The sequence below is a fragment of the Lactuca serriola genome, chromosome 8 (genome assembly GCF_051521515.1).
Source record: "Lactuca serriola cultivar US96UC23 chromosome 8, Lser_US96UC23_V15, whole genome shotgun sequence".
NCBI lineage: Eukaryota > Viridiplantae > Streptophyta > Magnoliopsida > Asterales > Asteraceae > Lactuca > Lactuca serriola.
In genome coordinates, this window is record NC_136415.1 from 290,604,696 (window position 1) to 290,621,786 (window position 17,091).

Here is a 17,091-nt window from a genome sequence, read left to right on the forward strand (position 1 = left end):
GTTACCCAGTCACATCATGTAATATGAATCTCAGAATAGAAACTTACCCGAGTTAGATAGTGGACTTTACCTGAAGTAGAGTCAAACTTATTGACTTTAACTGCCTTATGATCTTTCAGGTAAATTTGGCAGCTTGGCAATCAATTCCTTTCCTTTTGGAAATAGAACCATATAGACCCTTTGGGAATGGTACATGGGACAATATCAGACTTAGCCTTTCTCTTTACCATTTGGTCAATTGAGTTAACTATGGCCAATTTCTTTCCATTGGGAAGAGAAAGCTTTTACGGGGTATCAAATGCAACCATTGTCAATGTCCATTGAAGGTTTGGAAAGTTGATCTACTAATCAAATTTGCTTTGCCAAAGCTCCAAATCATTGTTGATTCAGCAGTACGAATCAAATAAATAAGATCATTAAGGGTCATGTCATAGTCTATTTCATGGTAGTCCCAAAGGGAACTCACTATGTGACTTAGAAAGTGATTGAACATCCAACTTTCTTAGGACTCTGACACCCAACTCTCCCGACTTGTCAATATGTGACTTCATCTCCAAGATGTGAGCATACATAGACCTTGATTGCCATTAGGGCTTGAGTGACCTTGAACTTGTGGGTAAGGGAGAATAATTGGAGGAGGTGAAGTTTCAAGAGATTTGGGAAGATCATAGATGTCTGAACTAGACATCTTTTGGGAGATATTCAAGATAGTTGATCTAAAGTCCTTAATATAACACCCAATATGAAATATTAAGACTAGGACCCAACACAATATTTTATAACTTGGAAGAGGGATGCCGTAATCCAAGCTATAGAATATTTGAAGGTAGATGAATGACAATTCACCAATTTCCACAATGAAAAACGAAATAATTTATTAGGTTTGTAATTGGATATGGAACTCCTAGATCTTTTGAGATTCATTGAACTATTCAATGGCATGTTTCAATCTTGAGTGCGCCCTTCAGGTTTTGTGACTGGGATGCCGAGGATCACAAAACAAGGTGTGAAGTAACCATGAAAATTACTTGGTACCCTTAATATTTACCCCTCAATCAATGTGCCGGTTAACCACACACGCTCCACCGATGCTATGATAAATATTAAGTTACCCTTTGCCTACCTTGTTAAATCAAGCTAGTGTGTCGGATAACCACACACGCTCCACTAACCGACTTAAGCAAAGTGTAAAGTGTAATTTCATGGATTAGCACCTTATTCACATTTTCCTAAAGTAACTAAGATTGGGAATTATAAAACATTTTAGTTACTTTATATTTATCATTTATACTTTTAATGAAGGGAGAATTCTAGTCCTTGTCCTACCTGTTCGGCTAACGACCCTTCACCGGTCAAGGAAGCGGTGGGTGAGAGTGGACACCCATTAAACTGCCATTTTATAGGTAGTAACCTTATACCCCCCTTATAGACCGACTTCGTGAATGAGGCCTACTAATGGTAAGACGACTTGCTCTTATACATATATATATATATATATATATATATTATTAACTTATAATATTATAAATTATAAGGGTTGAATTTTAACTTTTAAAATTCTAAGGGCTTAACTAGGAATTAAAGTATTCATAAGGGAAAACTTTTCAAATTCCAAAACTTGAGTGCAAGTTTTGAAACTATTAAAAAACTATTCAATTTCCATAACTTATGTGTTTAAAGTAGTTTTAATCCAAAAACTCTTCAAGTTCCATAACTTGAGGACAAGTTATGGAAGACTTTAAACTATTAAAGAATGTGACTTTTCTTTATTCATAACCTATGGAAATATTTATGAGTTTTATGAATCTTAAATGTGACTTTTCATATAACTTGAGGGCAAGTTACAAAAACACATTTTAGAATAAACTCTTAGATTAATTTGGATTGAAAACAACAATTTCACATAACTTTTCTATTAATCTAAGCAACTCATAAGAGCAAGATAATTCAAATCAAACTTTTTCATGTAATAAGCCTAAACCTTAAAATAATACAAACATGAATCTATTGACAATTATCTTCGAAATTGGATTAGCATGAACATTATCACATCAAAAATAGGTTTATAAGTTGAAAAACAACTTAGGGTAATATTCCTAGTCCATTTCCAGCCAAAACGGTCGAAGATATGCTGTCTGGGGGTCCAACTCGGCGAGTTGGATCGTTTTGAACACTTTTAAGGCATGAAATCTTCGAGTCACCTGATGGACTCGCCGAGTCCATTGTCCATACAGCAAAAAAAAAAAAAAAAAAAAAAAAAAAAAACCTTCGACTTTTAAGTAGATTTTGCAAGTATAACAAGAAAACAAGCCTAGGATCTATACCACTGTTGGGTTATGAGCATTCTAACACTCCTAAGTGTACATGCAACCCTAAATACCTTGGATCTATGTTTTCTCTATTATACAATCTTTTCACAATTGGGTAATAAAATGGATAGAATACATATCTTATCGATGTAGCTTGACTCCATGAAGCTCGAGAGCCTAGTGCCCCAAGTGTGACACCTCAAATGGTTCACACAACATCACCAACATATGGAATAACCATGAGAAGAAGACACATGAACTCTAGAAATCGACTTGCCCTCTTGTGTGTACACTAGTGCCAATTTCACCAACCAATGGGGTCTTTATATAGTGTGGCTATTAGGGTTACACCATGTAACTCATGACTTTACCCATTCCTTATGCTCCATGGGTTTTAACCTCCATGGAGTATCCATGGGTCACCACATGGGTTAAACCCAACATAAGGAATCTTGGATCATAAGCCCACATATATAAGAATGAATGATTTACACAATCAATCCCCATATATTTAAGTAGTCTCTTTTGATCACTAAATTAAGTCCAAATTAATTCTTGATCAATACTAATTAAATAACATGATTAATATATCAGAACTTATAATATATTAATATGTCACAAATTTCCTCTTCTCACAAATGGTCTATCCAAATGTTCCGATGCCATGCAACCCAAATGGACCATGCCGAGTCGGGTCAAGTACATACCAAATACAGTTATGGACTTAGACACTAATCCAACAGTACTTTGGGGGAGCTCACTAAGCTTTGTGCTTATAGTTTTGGTTTATGGTTTCAGATTTTTTAGTGGACCGTGGCAAGGTGAAGGCGTGACCGTACACATCCTCAAATTTTGGACTTATGGTTTCTGGGAAACTCTGATAATATAAATGTTTTGAAAACTATGTTGAAAGAGATTATGATTTTTAAATAATGTTTTGGGAACAACTGTTTCTGTAAATACTTTTATAGAAAAAGGGTTGTTTTGAAAAGTTTAAATTCTTTAAAGTTTTTGGGATGTTACAAATTTATAAAACACTATTACCTAAATTGTCTACAACCATCACAATTTCATACATATCATCACAAGGTAAAGCTTCAAAATAAAATAGACCATTTTTAAAAGCAGAAATTGATCCATTCTCATTATTGAAAGAATATCTAAAACCTTTTTTATATAAAGGATGAAATGAAATGTTGTTTCGTGTCATCTCTGATGAGTAGCAACAATTATTCAAATCTAAACATAACCCACTACTAAACACTAAGTTATAAACTCTAATGTTGGTAACAGTCGACAATCGCCTATTCCCCATGATCAAGTTCATTCTCCCATGCTCCACATCCTCACTTTTTCTTAGCCCCTGCAAATCAGAAAAAATGTGAAAACCACATCCTGTATCAAGGACCCAAGAATGAGAATATGATGAATTTTTAGATAAGATAGTGTAAATACCTACTGAGGTTGGCTTCACCTTGCCATCCTTTATGTCTTGAAAGTACTTAGGACAACTTTGTTTCCAATGCCCTTTCTCGTGGCAGTAAAAGCAAGTAGCCTCTTTAGGATCAGAGATAGGAGGAGCGTCAGAACTGTCCTTTCCTTTGGGTTCATTGCTTGAGGACCCAACTTGGGACTTTCCCCTCCAATTATGTTTAGGAGGACCTATCCTCTTCTTCCCTTTTCTTTGCCCAATGTCCTAGACAGGAGCAGCAGCAGGAGTGGAGGCAATACTTTTTCCCTTCATTCCTGCTTCAGCAGTTCGCAGTAGGTTCTGAAGTTGAGCCAATATGGTCTCTTGGTTGTTCATATGATAAGTTAATATAAACTGATCATAACAACTAGGCAATGAGTGAAAGACTATATCAATAGCCAACTCCTCATCAAAGTTCACATTTATCTTTAGCAAGCGCTCCACGTATCGTTGCATTCTTTGCGCGTGGCTACTAACGGACTCTCCATCTTTCATCTTGCAAGTGATGAGGGACTTTACTACCTCACACTTATCTTGACGAGCTCGTTGATGGTACTTTTCCACCAAGTCCTTGTTCATCTCGTATGGCCAGTAATCCTCATAGAACCTTTGTATCTCAGGAGTCATAGTAGCCACCATGATGCATGCCACTTTGGTTGCATCATTGTATTGTTTCCTATATTCAGCTAGTTCTACGACAATAGCTTTGGTATCATCAATCTCATGAAGTTCCTTTTCGAGCACATACTCTTTGTCCTCGAAACGTAGAGCCATTTTGATGTTTCGCATCCAATCATTGTAATTGGTGCTATAAAAAGTAACCCTCAGGCAGATGTTTAAAAGCGAGAAGTTGTTGTTGTTGTTGGAGGAGGAACCATAAGCATCGTTGGGAGTTGACATCTAAAAGAGAAGAAAGACAAGTTTTAGGTTAGATAGGAGTAATCCTCAATATAACACTCATATGAAATATTAAGTCTGGGATCCAAAAAGATAATTCACAACTTAGAAAAGGGATGTCGTAATCTAATTGTGAAATAAACAAAGGTAGGTAAATGACGATTTACTAATTTCACCACGAAAAATGAAACTTAAACGATTAGGTTTTTAATGAAATTCGTAGATCTTTTGAGATTCATTGAACTATTCAATGACATGCTAAATCTTGATTATACTCTTCCATTCATGACTGGGATACCGAGGATCACAAACAAGATGTGAATAACCATGCAAATTAGCTCGGTACTCTCGATGTCATTTATCATCTCATTTTAATGTGTCGGTTAGCCACAAGCGCTCCATTAATCAATGATAATTTACAAGACACGTGTCACTCTTTATTAGTCTATATCAGTGTGTCGGTTAACCACACACGCTCCACTAACGACTTACAAAGTGTAATGTGCAATTTCATGGATTAGCATTAAAATTACATTTTTCCTAAAGTAACTAAGATTGGGAATTTAATAAAAGAATTTAGTTACTTTATAATTTCATTATACTTATTAATGAGAATTATTTTTCCTATCAAACCCATTCGACTAACGACCCTCCACCAATCAAGAAAGCGGTGGGTGAGAGTGGACACCCATATTTTATAGGCAATTTCCTTATACCCCCTTCGTCTGACTTGTCTTATACATATAGTAAATATTAAGCATTTAATTTTACATATAGTATAAGGTGTATTTTAAACATTTCAAAATACTAGGTTTAATTATTAAATTTCAAAAATTAAAATATTTAATTTGAATTTAAAATTAAACCACATGATTTAATAATTATCTTAATTAAACATTTAATTAATTTATTAAATCATATAAGGATTAGCCAATTAAATTAATCAAGATAATTTAACCTAATCCACTTCCCCCCTAAATTTCGAAAATCATGGGAGGGATAAATCAAGTTTATAATTATCCAATTAATCAAATAAGGAGATAATTACCAAAAATAAGATAACCCTACCAGAAACCCTAATTTTCGAAATTGGCTTATCTTGGGGAGGAAGGCAAGGATTTCAATCCTTGTAATTTTTTGAAATTCTGGACAGTTAAGGAAACCCTAATTTCGAAATATGTAAGGCAAGGAAAAGGGTTAAAACCCTTTCCAAAATTTCAAAACCAAGGGTTCAAGAAACCCTAATTTCGAAAATCCCTAAGTCTATAAGGGTTTAATTGCCATAAACCCTAATTGATCAAATTCAAACAATTGCAATTAAATTCAATAGAAAACAAGTCAAGGCTCTGATATCACTGATGAGTTTTGAGCATAACAAACAAGAACCTATATGTGCATGCAACCCTAATTCTTGGATATATGCTTTCTCTAATTGAACATACAACTTTTGAACATCAAATAGAAAACCCTAGGAGATCTATATTATTTTCGAAAATCATAACTAGGGTTAGTAAACATACAATTGATTGTTATGTAGCAATAACAATGAAAATCCAAGTCTTCTTGAACCTTGAGAGCAAGCATCACAAGTGTCATGTCTCTAGTAGATCACACCCAACAAACAAGAGGATGACAAATGAGAGAGGAGGAGGGAGCTTGAGATTTTCGGCTATCCTTCTAGGGTTTCTGGTGGCCGAAAATCATAAAACTAAGGGGTCTATTTATAGTGCAGATGGGATGTCTTGAATAACCCTAATTTGAATATAATGTTATTAATTCAAATATGGTGTGACAACCCAAGTTTAATCCGTTATTATGCCCCGTTTCCGTTAATGGAATATTCTATTTTATAAAGTTCCGTTAATTAGGGATGGAAAATAAATAAATGTTTTATTTATTTGTGTTTTATGTCAATATCGTCGTAATAAAATAAATAAAAACAAGTAAATTTACATTTCCATTTAATTGGAAAAAGTTATTTATTTACGACCATTTAACCGGGTAAAAAGTTTAAACCTCGTTAAACATAAGTATCGGGTAGACGTATACCGGGTACAACACCCAAGCCTTATATAAAGGAGGGTGGACATCCATAGAAACCTTTTAGCACACTAGACCCACTTTCTCTCTCTACTCTCTCTCTTCAAGATCGATTTCTGCCTCAAAACCGCGCGTTTCCGCCTCCAAAACATAAGATCTCTTACCCTAACTAGTTCTAGACATCAATTATTGTTGTATTAACCCAAAAATCGATCATAAAGGCGGTAAAGGAGGAGTATACGGCCTAAGAACCTCCTTAGGCTGTAAACCCCTAAAATGTGGTCAAAAGTCCCAAATTTCTTCCCTTTAAGCTTAGAAACTAGTTTTGGACCTAACCTAGAAGTGTTTGAACCTTAAATCAACCATTTTTAGGGCTTGGAAGAGGGTTTACGGTCCAAGCACATGCTTAGACCGTAAACACCCTCTAAACATGAAAACCAAGCCCAAAACACTTCCAAACCACATTTAGGCTTGAGATATGGCTTAGGGGCTTGCTATTTCGGACTTGGAACACCTAAACATCAACATTTGATGGGTAAACTAGAGTTTACAGCCCAAGCATATGCTTAGACCGTAAACTCCCCTAAAACATGCCAAATGATAGTTTGAGACCCCTAAAGAGCCTTATACCCTTTCTAGAACTTGTTAGGAATGAGCCAAGGGCCTTGTAATCAAAGATTGGGGGTGTCCAAGAGTTTACTACCGTAAACCAACGCGTTTACGGCCGTAAACTCCCAAGGAGTGGTCCTTGGACAGTAAACTCCAAGGGAGTATACTTTTGAAACCTTAAACACCCCTATAACCTTGTATAATTCCTTAGAACCACTTCTAGAACCACCAAAAGCTTGAAACCCCTCACTTACACTCCTCCCATGAGTTTACGGCCGTAAACTCATGGGGGATAAGGTCCCCTAACCGTAAACACACTTAAGGTGAGTTTTAGGAGAGTAAACTCCATGGTGAGGTCTTATACTTTCTCCTTACAACCCATTAGCCTTCTAGCACTCAACCATGAGACCTTTAATCACAATAGGATGCCTATATGTGTTTAATAAGAGTTTAAATCACTAATTACTTGTAAACATATGTCTTCATATGTCACTAGGATCATAAAGGGTGTATAAGTCCTTACTTGACACCAAACGCTCATCCGACACTCACACCCGATCTACTCATTTCAGGTGAGTTCATACCCCTTAATGAACCTTTTTAAATGTTTTTACATGTTTTAGGGGGGGGGGGATACAAGTATAAATTCTACATTTTTTATTATTAAATCATATGTGATTCACAAATTATCATCAAAAAGGGGTTTTTCTACACTTTTAGCTGCTTTCCAATAAAACTGTTTTAGTTGATTATCAAATGCATTTTAAGATTAAATTGTTATTAAACTGTTTTTAAAACTGTGTTTAAATTACTTTTCTTTTTTAAAATATATCTACATTAATATATTTATATAAGTAAGACTTGAAGGACTTAGGACCGATAGCTCGCCTTATTTCCTGTTCTTGTTTGATGTGGTCCTAGGGTATCGGTTATCCGTCCGACTGTCGTTGATTTCTTAGTTATATATCATATATATTAGTGTTAGATATGAAAGTCTTCATCCCATACGATACCTTTGTTATTCAAAGGCCGGAAATCATACACGCTAGTTAGCTATAATAGGTATAGCTAAGACGACTACTCGTTACCTCTACCACTGCTATACTCACTATAACGGCTATTACGACAAGTTAATACACGTATAAGAAAACACTCTAAGAAACTATATAAAAGACTATTGTACTATAATACCGAAGAATACACGAATCCAGAGTATAACTCACTAACCCTCTATAAGACACTCTATTGCGCTTACACCATGTGACCAGGGCTTTCCGGTTGGAAGGCAACACTATATGTATAGATATATACGGGGCAGACACTATTACATCTCGACTGCTAGCTACAGTCCGAGCCGACTAGACTCAGGGGTGGCACTACATCACTACACTACGTATGACCGGGAAGGTCATCGGATCTTCTATTACTACTTCAGTCTAGTCACCTGAGGGGTTACCCCTTTATCCAACATAATACACTAAGACTTAAGTCTAAGCTAATATCCCGACGTAAGTAAATACCTATTACAAATGGAAGTTTGCAACACTACTACGGTTAACATGCATAACTTCTCTGCACCTATGTTACTCACAAAGTTTATTACTATACTTTTACAACTGAAGGTTTTCTATGAAAATACTTACACACAACCCAAAGGATTTAACTTACAAAGTACTTTTCTGGAAAATATAGGATTTTCTAGGGATTTCTACTACTTATAAACATAAATTTCAGTTTTTATTCTATAAGTTTGGAAACACTTTTATACAACAAAGTCACTAAATTCTTATGAACTCACCAGCTTTATGCTGATACTCGTTTTCAAAATAACTTGTATCCTTAAGTCAAAGATAGACAGGTACAGGTGTAGCTTTTGGAGAAGATGGAGCACATACAAGACCCATCTTTTATTTTGTTATACATTTTGGTGTCTATGAAACTTTACAGAACACGTTTGTAATTAAATTTACTATACATATATGCAATGGTTGTTGTCGTTTGCTTTTACTATTATGCAATTGTTATGATACTGTATATGACATCCTCTACCCCGGAATGTATTCCGCCGTTATCGGTTTTGGGGTGTGACATATGGTAATTATCCACCTCCTTAATTATCCATATTGGATAATCTAAAAATCCTAGATTATCCTTAGAAAAACTGTCCACCCTTCCCTAGGAAGGTTCTGGAACCTTTTTCTCAACTATTAAACAATTACACTTTAGCCCCTGCACTTTTAATTAATTCTTTTAATCCCGAAATTAATTCCAATCAATTTATGATTAAATATTACTATTTCTAATTAATATATTATTACCATAATATATTAACAAATTATTTATTTCAATTTATTAATCAAATAATAAATTCAACCTCTCTCCAAAAGTCATCATATCTAGTTGTTAGTTATGAGGGCAACTCAAAAGGATTGTGATACTATCAATTCAAGTATATACCAGTTATAGTTATGATCTTAAAAACCTAATCCAATATAGTTGTCTTCTATTATATATAATATTTTTTTTATGTAGTCTATATTAATATGAAAAAATAATGAACTTTTTTTTTTAAATAGATAATTTTACTTTGAAGTGTTACTTTCAAATCCCCTTAGTTCAAGTGTTTGTGTTCTGCCATTGAACAATAACATCAATTTGAATAATTCTAGACACCCGCACTTGGATCACAGGCCTTTCATCAACCCTTTGAGATGTTTCTTAACATTACTTTTTGAGTCAAGGAAATAGTATTGTATTTATCAAACTGAAATAACAAAATGAAATAACCTAAAAGGTAAAACCTAATTTCAATAGCTTTCGGCTAAATAATTATAACTTTTAAATACACTAAAAAATGAAGGTTTATTAATTACTTCCATTATATTCATGTTTTTCAACGGCTTGATCCACACACAATAGATCTTTGCTCTTTTTTCATGATGAAAGCTACCACAAACGGTGACAAGGAGAATTAGGGGGTCTTTGGGATTTCATCTCAAAGAAACTTATGGACATATTGACTTTTTAAAAGTCAATAAGTTAAAAAAAAATGTTTGATAGTGTAATAAGGACTTTTATAATAACTTTTCATAAGCCTTTCAAAAAAGAGATTCTAGTAAGTTAGAATTTCCAATTTTTCAAAACTCATTATAAGTTTTTAGGTTGTAAAAATCAAATTCTCCTTAAAACATGTAGAAGATAAGATAAATATTTTTTAGCTTATTGACTTTTTCACCATAAAAGTTAATCAAAATACTTTTTAAATTCAATAGCCATTTTATCTAAAAGTTTTTTAAGATTCATAATGAAATCCGAGACACCCTATTAAGCTTTTGAAGAGTCCCGACCTTCTAAAGCTTTTGTCTATACTTTTACAGTTCGCTAGATATTTTCAACGATTTTGTTAAAGCCATGAAATAAGGGTAAACCCAATATATAAAGTTCCAAAATATAGTCAATTTAGTGAATAAATTTTCGGGTTTTTTCCATAAAAAACCTTATATTTTGGTTTTTTTTTCTTTTTAGACCTAAAACTTTTAGTTTTTCTGAAAAAGACCCAGAGTTTACCGGAAACTTGTTATTTTGGACCCTAACAGGTCACCAACAGGTAACTAACTGATTTTTTTTTCATAAAAGACCCTACATTTTGTATTTTTTTCTGGTTTAGACCTAAAATGTGTTTTTTTTGTTTTTTTTTCAAATGAATCTCAAATACTATTGTTTTTGCTTTACCAAGTCGTCTCCATGAAATGTTATGTGCTCATTAAAAGCCGTATTTCATTGGATTTGGATGATCATTTCGATTCTCTGTTGGAGTTATGCCATTTCTCTAAATTTTTTACGGTTCGAAGAATCAAGAATTCGAACCCTCCTCGCTATGGTCCTAAGTAATATCTATGAACTAGATTTGTACATTTCTCATTAACTAGACATATTAGGAATTAAGACTCAATAATAAAAAATTTAAAAACGCATCATTTATAGCAACTTTCTAGAAAATATTTATCGATGAAGTAGTGACATTGTTAATGTAATATAATATAATTAAAACTTCATTTTAAAATAAATTAGATGAGGTAAGAATAGAGAGAGTACCCTTTCAGAAACATCATGATATGATCAAAACAGGTAAATCACCTACACTCTTCGAGTGAGTGCCGACAGAAGAAAGAGAGAAGATGATGACTTAATTTTCCAAAACCTTTATTAACAAAACTAGTCTACCTCTCTAATAAAAGAATCATTTATAACCACGTGACACTTTTCTAAACTCACTAAATGCCACATGTCATTCTCATATGATCCCTCAATTTTTATTTTTGGCTTATATTCATCATCTCAATCTCAATTTAGATACAAGTCATATCCAAAAAAATTAGCTAACAAATTTGAATTTCATTTATACTAGCCATTCAAAAAACCTAGAATCCTAATTTCAATTTTAAACAAAGTTAGAGTAAGATTTTAGTTCTAAATTACTCTAACTTTGTTTAAATTTGAAATTAGGATTCTACGTTTTTTGAATGACTGATATAAATGAAATTCAAATTTGTTCGCTGACTTTTCGGGATATGACTTGTATCCAAATTGAGATTGAGATGATGAATATGAGCCGAAAATAAAAATTGAGGAGTCATATGAGAATAACATGTGGCATTTAATGGGTTTTGAAAAGTGACATGTGGCTATAAAGGACTCTTTTATTAGAGAGGTAGATAATTGTGTTAATAAAGTTTTTGGAAAATTAAGTCATCATCTTCTCTCTTTCTTCTGTCGGCACTCGCTCGAAGAGTGTAGGTGATTTACCTGTTTTGATCATATCATGATGTTTCTGAAAGGGTACTCTCTCTATTCTTTAATTTCTATTCTTACCTCATCTAATTTATTTTAAAATGAAGTTTTAATTAAATTATATTTACATTAACGACACTACTCTGCATCGATAAATGTTTTCTAGAAAGTTGCTATAAATGATGCATTTTTAAATCTTTTATTATTGAGTCTTAATCTCCAATATGTCTAGTTAATGAGAAATGTACAAATCTAGTTCATAGATATTACTTAGGACCATAGCGAGGAGGGTTCGAATTCTTGATTCTTCGAACCGTAAAAAATTTAGAGAAATGGCATAACTCCAACAGAGAATCGAAATGATCATCCAAATCCAATGAAATACGGCTTTTAATGAGCACATAACATTTCATGGAGACGACTTGGTAAAGCAAAAACAATAGTATTTGAGATTCATTTGAAAAAAAAAACACAATTTTAGGTCTAAACCGGAAAAAAATACAAAATATAAGATCTTTTATAAACAAAAATCAATTAGTTTACTTGTTGTTGATGACTTGTTAGGGTCCGAAATAACAAGTTTATGGAAACTTTGGGTCTTTTTCGGAAAAACTAAAAGTTCTAGGTCTAAAAAGAAAAAAAAAACCAAAATATAAGGGTTTTTATGGAAAAAACCCTAAATTTTCATCACATTCTATCTTGGAATGAAATGAAAACATTTGAAGAAATTTTGGTACTTTTTTCACATATTAAGCAAAAGTGAAGCATAGAATAGGAGCAAACTATATAAAACAAGCAAAATTAAGCTCTGTTACAACTTTAGGTTTATGAAACCAAAATCTAGATGATAATATTTTAAAAAAAAAAAAAATACTTGCAATACAACCAAATATTATATCAGACACATTGCTACGAACAAAAGCACAAAAAGCTGTTTAACGAAGAAATCCCAGAATCGCACACAGCTCAGACAACAACGAGAATGAGAGAAACTCCCATCCAGGATCCGCATTCAAACATCACATTATGCCTGTAGCAACATTTAACAAAAACAAAAAAACACGATTATATTAAAAAAATAATAATAAGAGAATATATTTTTAAAACGATGCAAGATCACATGCCTTGTTAGCAATGTTGTTAGAGAGCCAATCGAGACCCTCGTAAAGTCCTTCACCGGAAGTTGCACAGGTGCTCTGGATGTACCTGTTGTAAAGCACATAAGATTAATACTATAATGATATTGGATGACTACACCTCATTGGTGGATCGTCATCCAAAATTATCAGATGACTAGTGCAAGTTTATCCTTGCACTAGTCATTTGATACATGGTTGGTGCACCGGTCATTTGATATATCATATCAGATGACTGGTGCATTGCGTATGATATATCACACCAGTCTGACAATCAGACTGGTGGATAGTCATCCAATTATCAGATGACTAGTGCAACTTTATGCATGCACTAGTCATCTCATTTATGGATGGTGCACTGGTCATCTAATATGATATATCAGATGGATGACAAGATGACCGGTGCACATAGTATGATAGATCATGGAGACAAAGATTTTACCAGTGGCGCTGTCGGAGGGAATGGAGGCCGAGCTTATCGGTGATTTCAGCAGCATTCATTGCATTTGGAAGATCTTGTTTGTTAGCAAATACAAGCAACACTGCATCTCGAAGCTCATCCTGTATCAATAGATCAATTTAGTTTTATGGTTATTATATTAACTTCTTCTTATATACAGTTGATTAGTTTATTTAGTTATTTATTTAAAATTGATTCGCAAAATAAAAATAAAGATAAATAAATTGTTATTTTTGCCTGTCAGAATGGAATGATTCATTCTTTAGCCATGGGGTGGTTTTTTCATTGCATCATGAAATGGAATAAGAGATTGTAATATAAATCATATAATCATTTTTTATTAATGTACTTTTCAATTGCACATATATCTATTTAGAAATTTTCATTATTTCAATCAAACTACAATTTTATTTTTGAATTCAAGCAAACAAACAGTATGAGAAGAAGTAATGTTTAAAAAAAATAATTAAAAAAAAAGTGCAAAATTACCTCATTCAACATCCTATGCAACTCATCTCTTGCCTCAACAACTCTATCTCTGTCATTGCTATCAACCACAAAGATAAGCCCCTGAGTGTTCTGGAAGTAATGCCTCCATAGTGGACGAATCTGTACATAAACACAACATTCACCGATAAACACACACACACACACAGAAAGAGAGAATAAATACCAACTAAAGATCAAAAACCAAAAATGTCCTCTACCTTGTCTTGACCCCCAACATCCCACACAGTGAAGCTGATGTTTTTGTACTCAACAGTCTCAACATTAAACCCTGAAAAGAAACACAATTTAATCAGAGTTTCAAGAAACTGAAGGACCATTTAATTCTCCTTTACAAAGAATGACATGAAGGAAAGAGAGATAAATCAAGAATAGATCTATATAAAGATTAAAGAGGACATACCAATGGTAGGGATTGTTGTCACGATCTCACCAAGCTTGAGCTTGTACAAAATGGTTGTCTTACCAGCTGCATCGAGACCCACCATCAGAATACGCATCTCTTTCTTGGCAAAAAGCCGGCTAAAAAGCTTGGTGAATGTTAGCCCCATTCTATTGCTGGTGAAGATCCCTAAGAAAAACGAAATTGTTAACACAAATTTTGGATAGAATTGTAAAGAAACTATTAAAATCTATTGGATCTGCAGATGTATGAAAATGTATCTGTTAGGTGTATCTAGATTCAAGGTAGCTTGTAAACAAAGCATTAATAGTAGTTGTGAAATTGAAAATTTAAGAACATATATGATTTTTCGAACATGTATTGTCATCATCGTAACTATAAAAAAGATCGCTTCACCGAAACTTAGTTAAATCGATTTTCAAATCGAAGTCCGTGATGAACTTGTTTACCAGGAAAACAATGTTACAATCTAAGAGCGATCGATCGGAATTCGGATCTGAATAAAACCTAAATTACGAAGAAAAATTCGGCATTTTCTCCTCGAAGTGATTCAACCTAATGGATCTTTTAAGATTATAGCTTCAATAACAGCTCCACAACAGAAATAGTTTTTATAAAATTGTAATTCAGAAAGTAGATCGATCTTTACAGCCTGTAGCATGCAGATCAAAAACTTACAAAAACGTAAACCTAAAAATCACTAAGTAAAACTGCACATCGATAACCTAACACCGCCGATTTTGAATGGAAAGTCACAATAAATTGTGAATACATAACGAGAAATCTCTCGGTTGCATAAGAATTGCCAATAAAATACACAGATTTGTTAAAGCAAGTCAATCACCAGAGATCTGAAGGCGGATGAACAGAAATTTTCAAGGAAATTCCTTTTAATTATGGGTATAATCAACAAAATCAAAAAGGAAACGGAAATGAAGATTCGATTTACCTGAGAAAGAGCTTTTGGAGAGGGATCGATCGAAAAGAGAACGAGAGAGAGGGGCTTGTGAAATATGGGGGCGAGATACGTCAACGGAGATGGCGTTAAATAAAGAAAGCAAAAAGGACCGCCAGATATTACTGTTTACCATTCACTTTTTCCCTTCATGTACGTAATACCCAAACTACCCTTTTTGACTAAAATTGACTTGGTAATTTTTATATTTGAATTACTTACTTTTCATGTCCCAACTTAAAACTCAATGAAATAAAATCAGGATATATAATGATAAGAAAATTGTTAATTTTTAAAAAAAATGAGTACATCATATTAATGGTTATTGTGATTTGGTATAATATTGAATGTTGTTACTTACTAAGAAAATTGCAAAAATGATACTAACTTTTCACTATTTAGGTTTTGTAAAATAATAATAGTATGAACTCGATTATAAACTTGTTATATCCGGTTGGAACCGAAACCAAATGTTGTCTAAGAAAAGAACCGATGATTGATTTGTTGGAACTTTGTTTACTAATTTACTTTGTGGGACTTGTCCCACATTGGAAGCAAGAAAAAAAATGTCACAACTGGCAAATTTATGGTTGAGATTATGACTCATATACAAACAATTCATCTATGTAACCTTATTACATTAAACTATTGAAATTCAAAAATGACAATGTTATATATACATGCATGCACTAAGAATCAAGTAGTAATAACCTCATGTAAGCCCAAATTGATCCAATAGCTAAACAAAAACAAATTTTTGGGCTTTTGCTTAGAGTTCTCGGCCCAAATACCCTAGGCCAAAAACCTTTTTTTTCCTTTGAGCCTTATTGGACCGAAAACCCTTTATTGGGCCAAATTAAGCCCAAAAGCCGTACACACTCCAAAACCGAAAACCCTTTAAGGATATAAGGTGTTTTCGGCCACCTTAAAACCGGAAACCTTGAGTGGGTTTTAGGTGTTTTCGGCCACCTTAGAACCGAGAACCCCACCCTTTGAGCTAAATGGTTCGATTTTTGCATAAGACCAAGAGAGAGAGAGAGAGAGAGAGAGAGAGGGGGAGAGAGAGAAGGAAGGAAAGAATTTACCAAGCCTTGACATCTCACCACTTTACCTCTTATTGTCTATCAAATAACCATGCATGGCAAGCTCTTACACTTCATCTCTCCATGCATGACCCTTAATAACCTATCAAGCATTAACCAAGTCATTTTCCCTCTTATTTAAAGAGGTTTCGGCCGTAGAGTGGGCACCCCACTCTTGGCACTTGAATCCTCGTACTCATTACTCCCATTACCTCTCTAAGAACAAAGCCATTTCGAGCATCATCACCTCAAAGTCGGTCCTAGGAAATTTTGGTAAGTTTCTTGTAAAACTCAAGTGACTTTATATATTTTAAAGTTAAGATCATAATGTTTACACACATATTTTCGTGTGTAGTTCCTTAGAATACTAGCAATTATCGATAATCTCTTCAAACTCGTGCAAGGCTAGGCTCGACATTTCTCCTCTTTTC

General features: G+C 33.7%; 2 protein-coding genes across 3 annotated transcripts; both read right to left on the reverse strand.

Moving 5' to 3' along the window:
* Positions 1-4,005: 4,005 nt before the first annotated feature.
* Positions 4,006-4,680, reverse strand: LOC145068177 (uncharacterized). The gene has a single exon (XM_079015152.1). It carries the CDS (start codon positions 4,678-4,680, stop codon positions 4,006-4,008), a length of 675 nt encoding a protein of 224 aa, XP_078871278.1.
* An 8,197-nt stretch (positions 4,681-12,877) lies between these two features.
* LOC145065901 (ADP-ribosylation factor 2) lies at positions 12,878-15,705 on the reverse strand. 2 transcript variants are annotated; one of them, XM_079013004.1, is made up of 7 exons: positions 15,573-15,705; positions 14,624-14,791; positions 14,421-14,491; positions 14,203-14,322; positions 13,696-13,814; positions 13,242-13,323; positions 12,878-13,147 (listed from the first exon to the last, which is right to left on the reverse strand). In XM_079013004.1, the coding sequence occupies exons 2-7, from the start codon at positions 14,769-14,771 to the stop codon at positions 13,142-13,144; spliced, it is 546 nt and encodes a 181-aa protein (XP_078869130.1). In that variant the 5' UTR covers positions 14,772-14,791; positions 15,573-15,705; the 3' UTR covers positions 12,878-13,141. The 2 variants fall into 2 exon arrangements, with proteins under 2 accessions (XP_078869130.1, XP_078869129.1); XM_079013003.1 differs by lacking the exon at positions 12,878-13,147 and having other exon boundaries at positions 13,218-13,323.
* Positions 15,706-17,091: the final 1,386 nt, after the last annotated feature.

What these genes read in the sequence shown, in the direction of transcription:
- LOC145065901 (XM_079013003.1), bottom strand. Translation starts at nt 14,771, where the DNA reads ATGGGGCTAACATTCACCAAGCTTTTTAGCCGGCTTTTTGCCAAGAAA. An exon ending in GACAACAATCCCTACCATTG is followed by an intron (nt 14,492 to 14,623) that starts GTATGTCCTCTT and finishes GTTTCTTTTCAG; the next exon opens with GGTTTAATGTTGAGACTGTT. An exon ending in TGCATAGGATGTTGAATGAG is followed by an intron (nt 13,815 to 14,202) that starts GTAATTTTGCAC and finishes CTATTGATACAG; the next exon opens with GATGAGCTTCGAGATGCAGT.
- LOC145068177 (XM_079015152.1), bottom strand. Translation starts at nt 4,680, where the DNA reads ATGTCAACTCCCAACGATGCTTATGGTTCCTCCTCCAACAACAACAAC.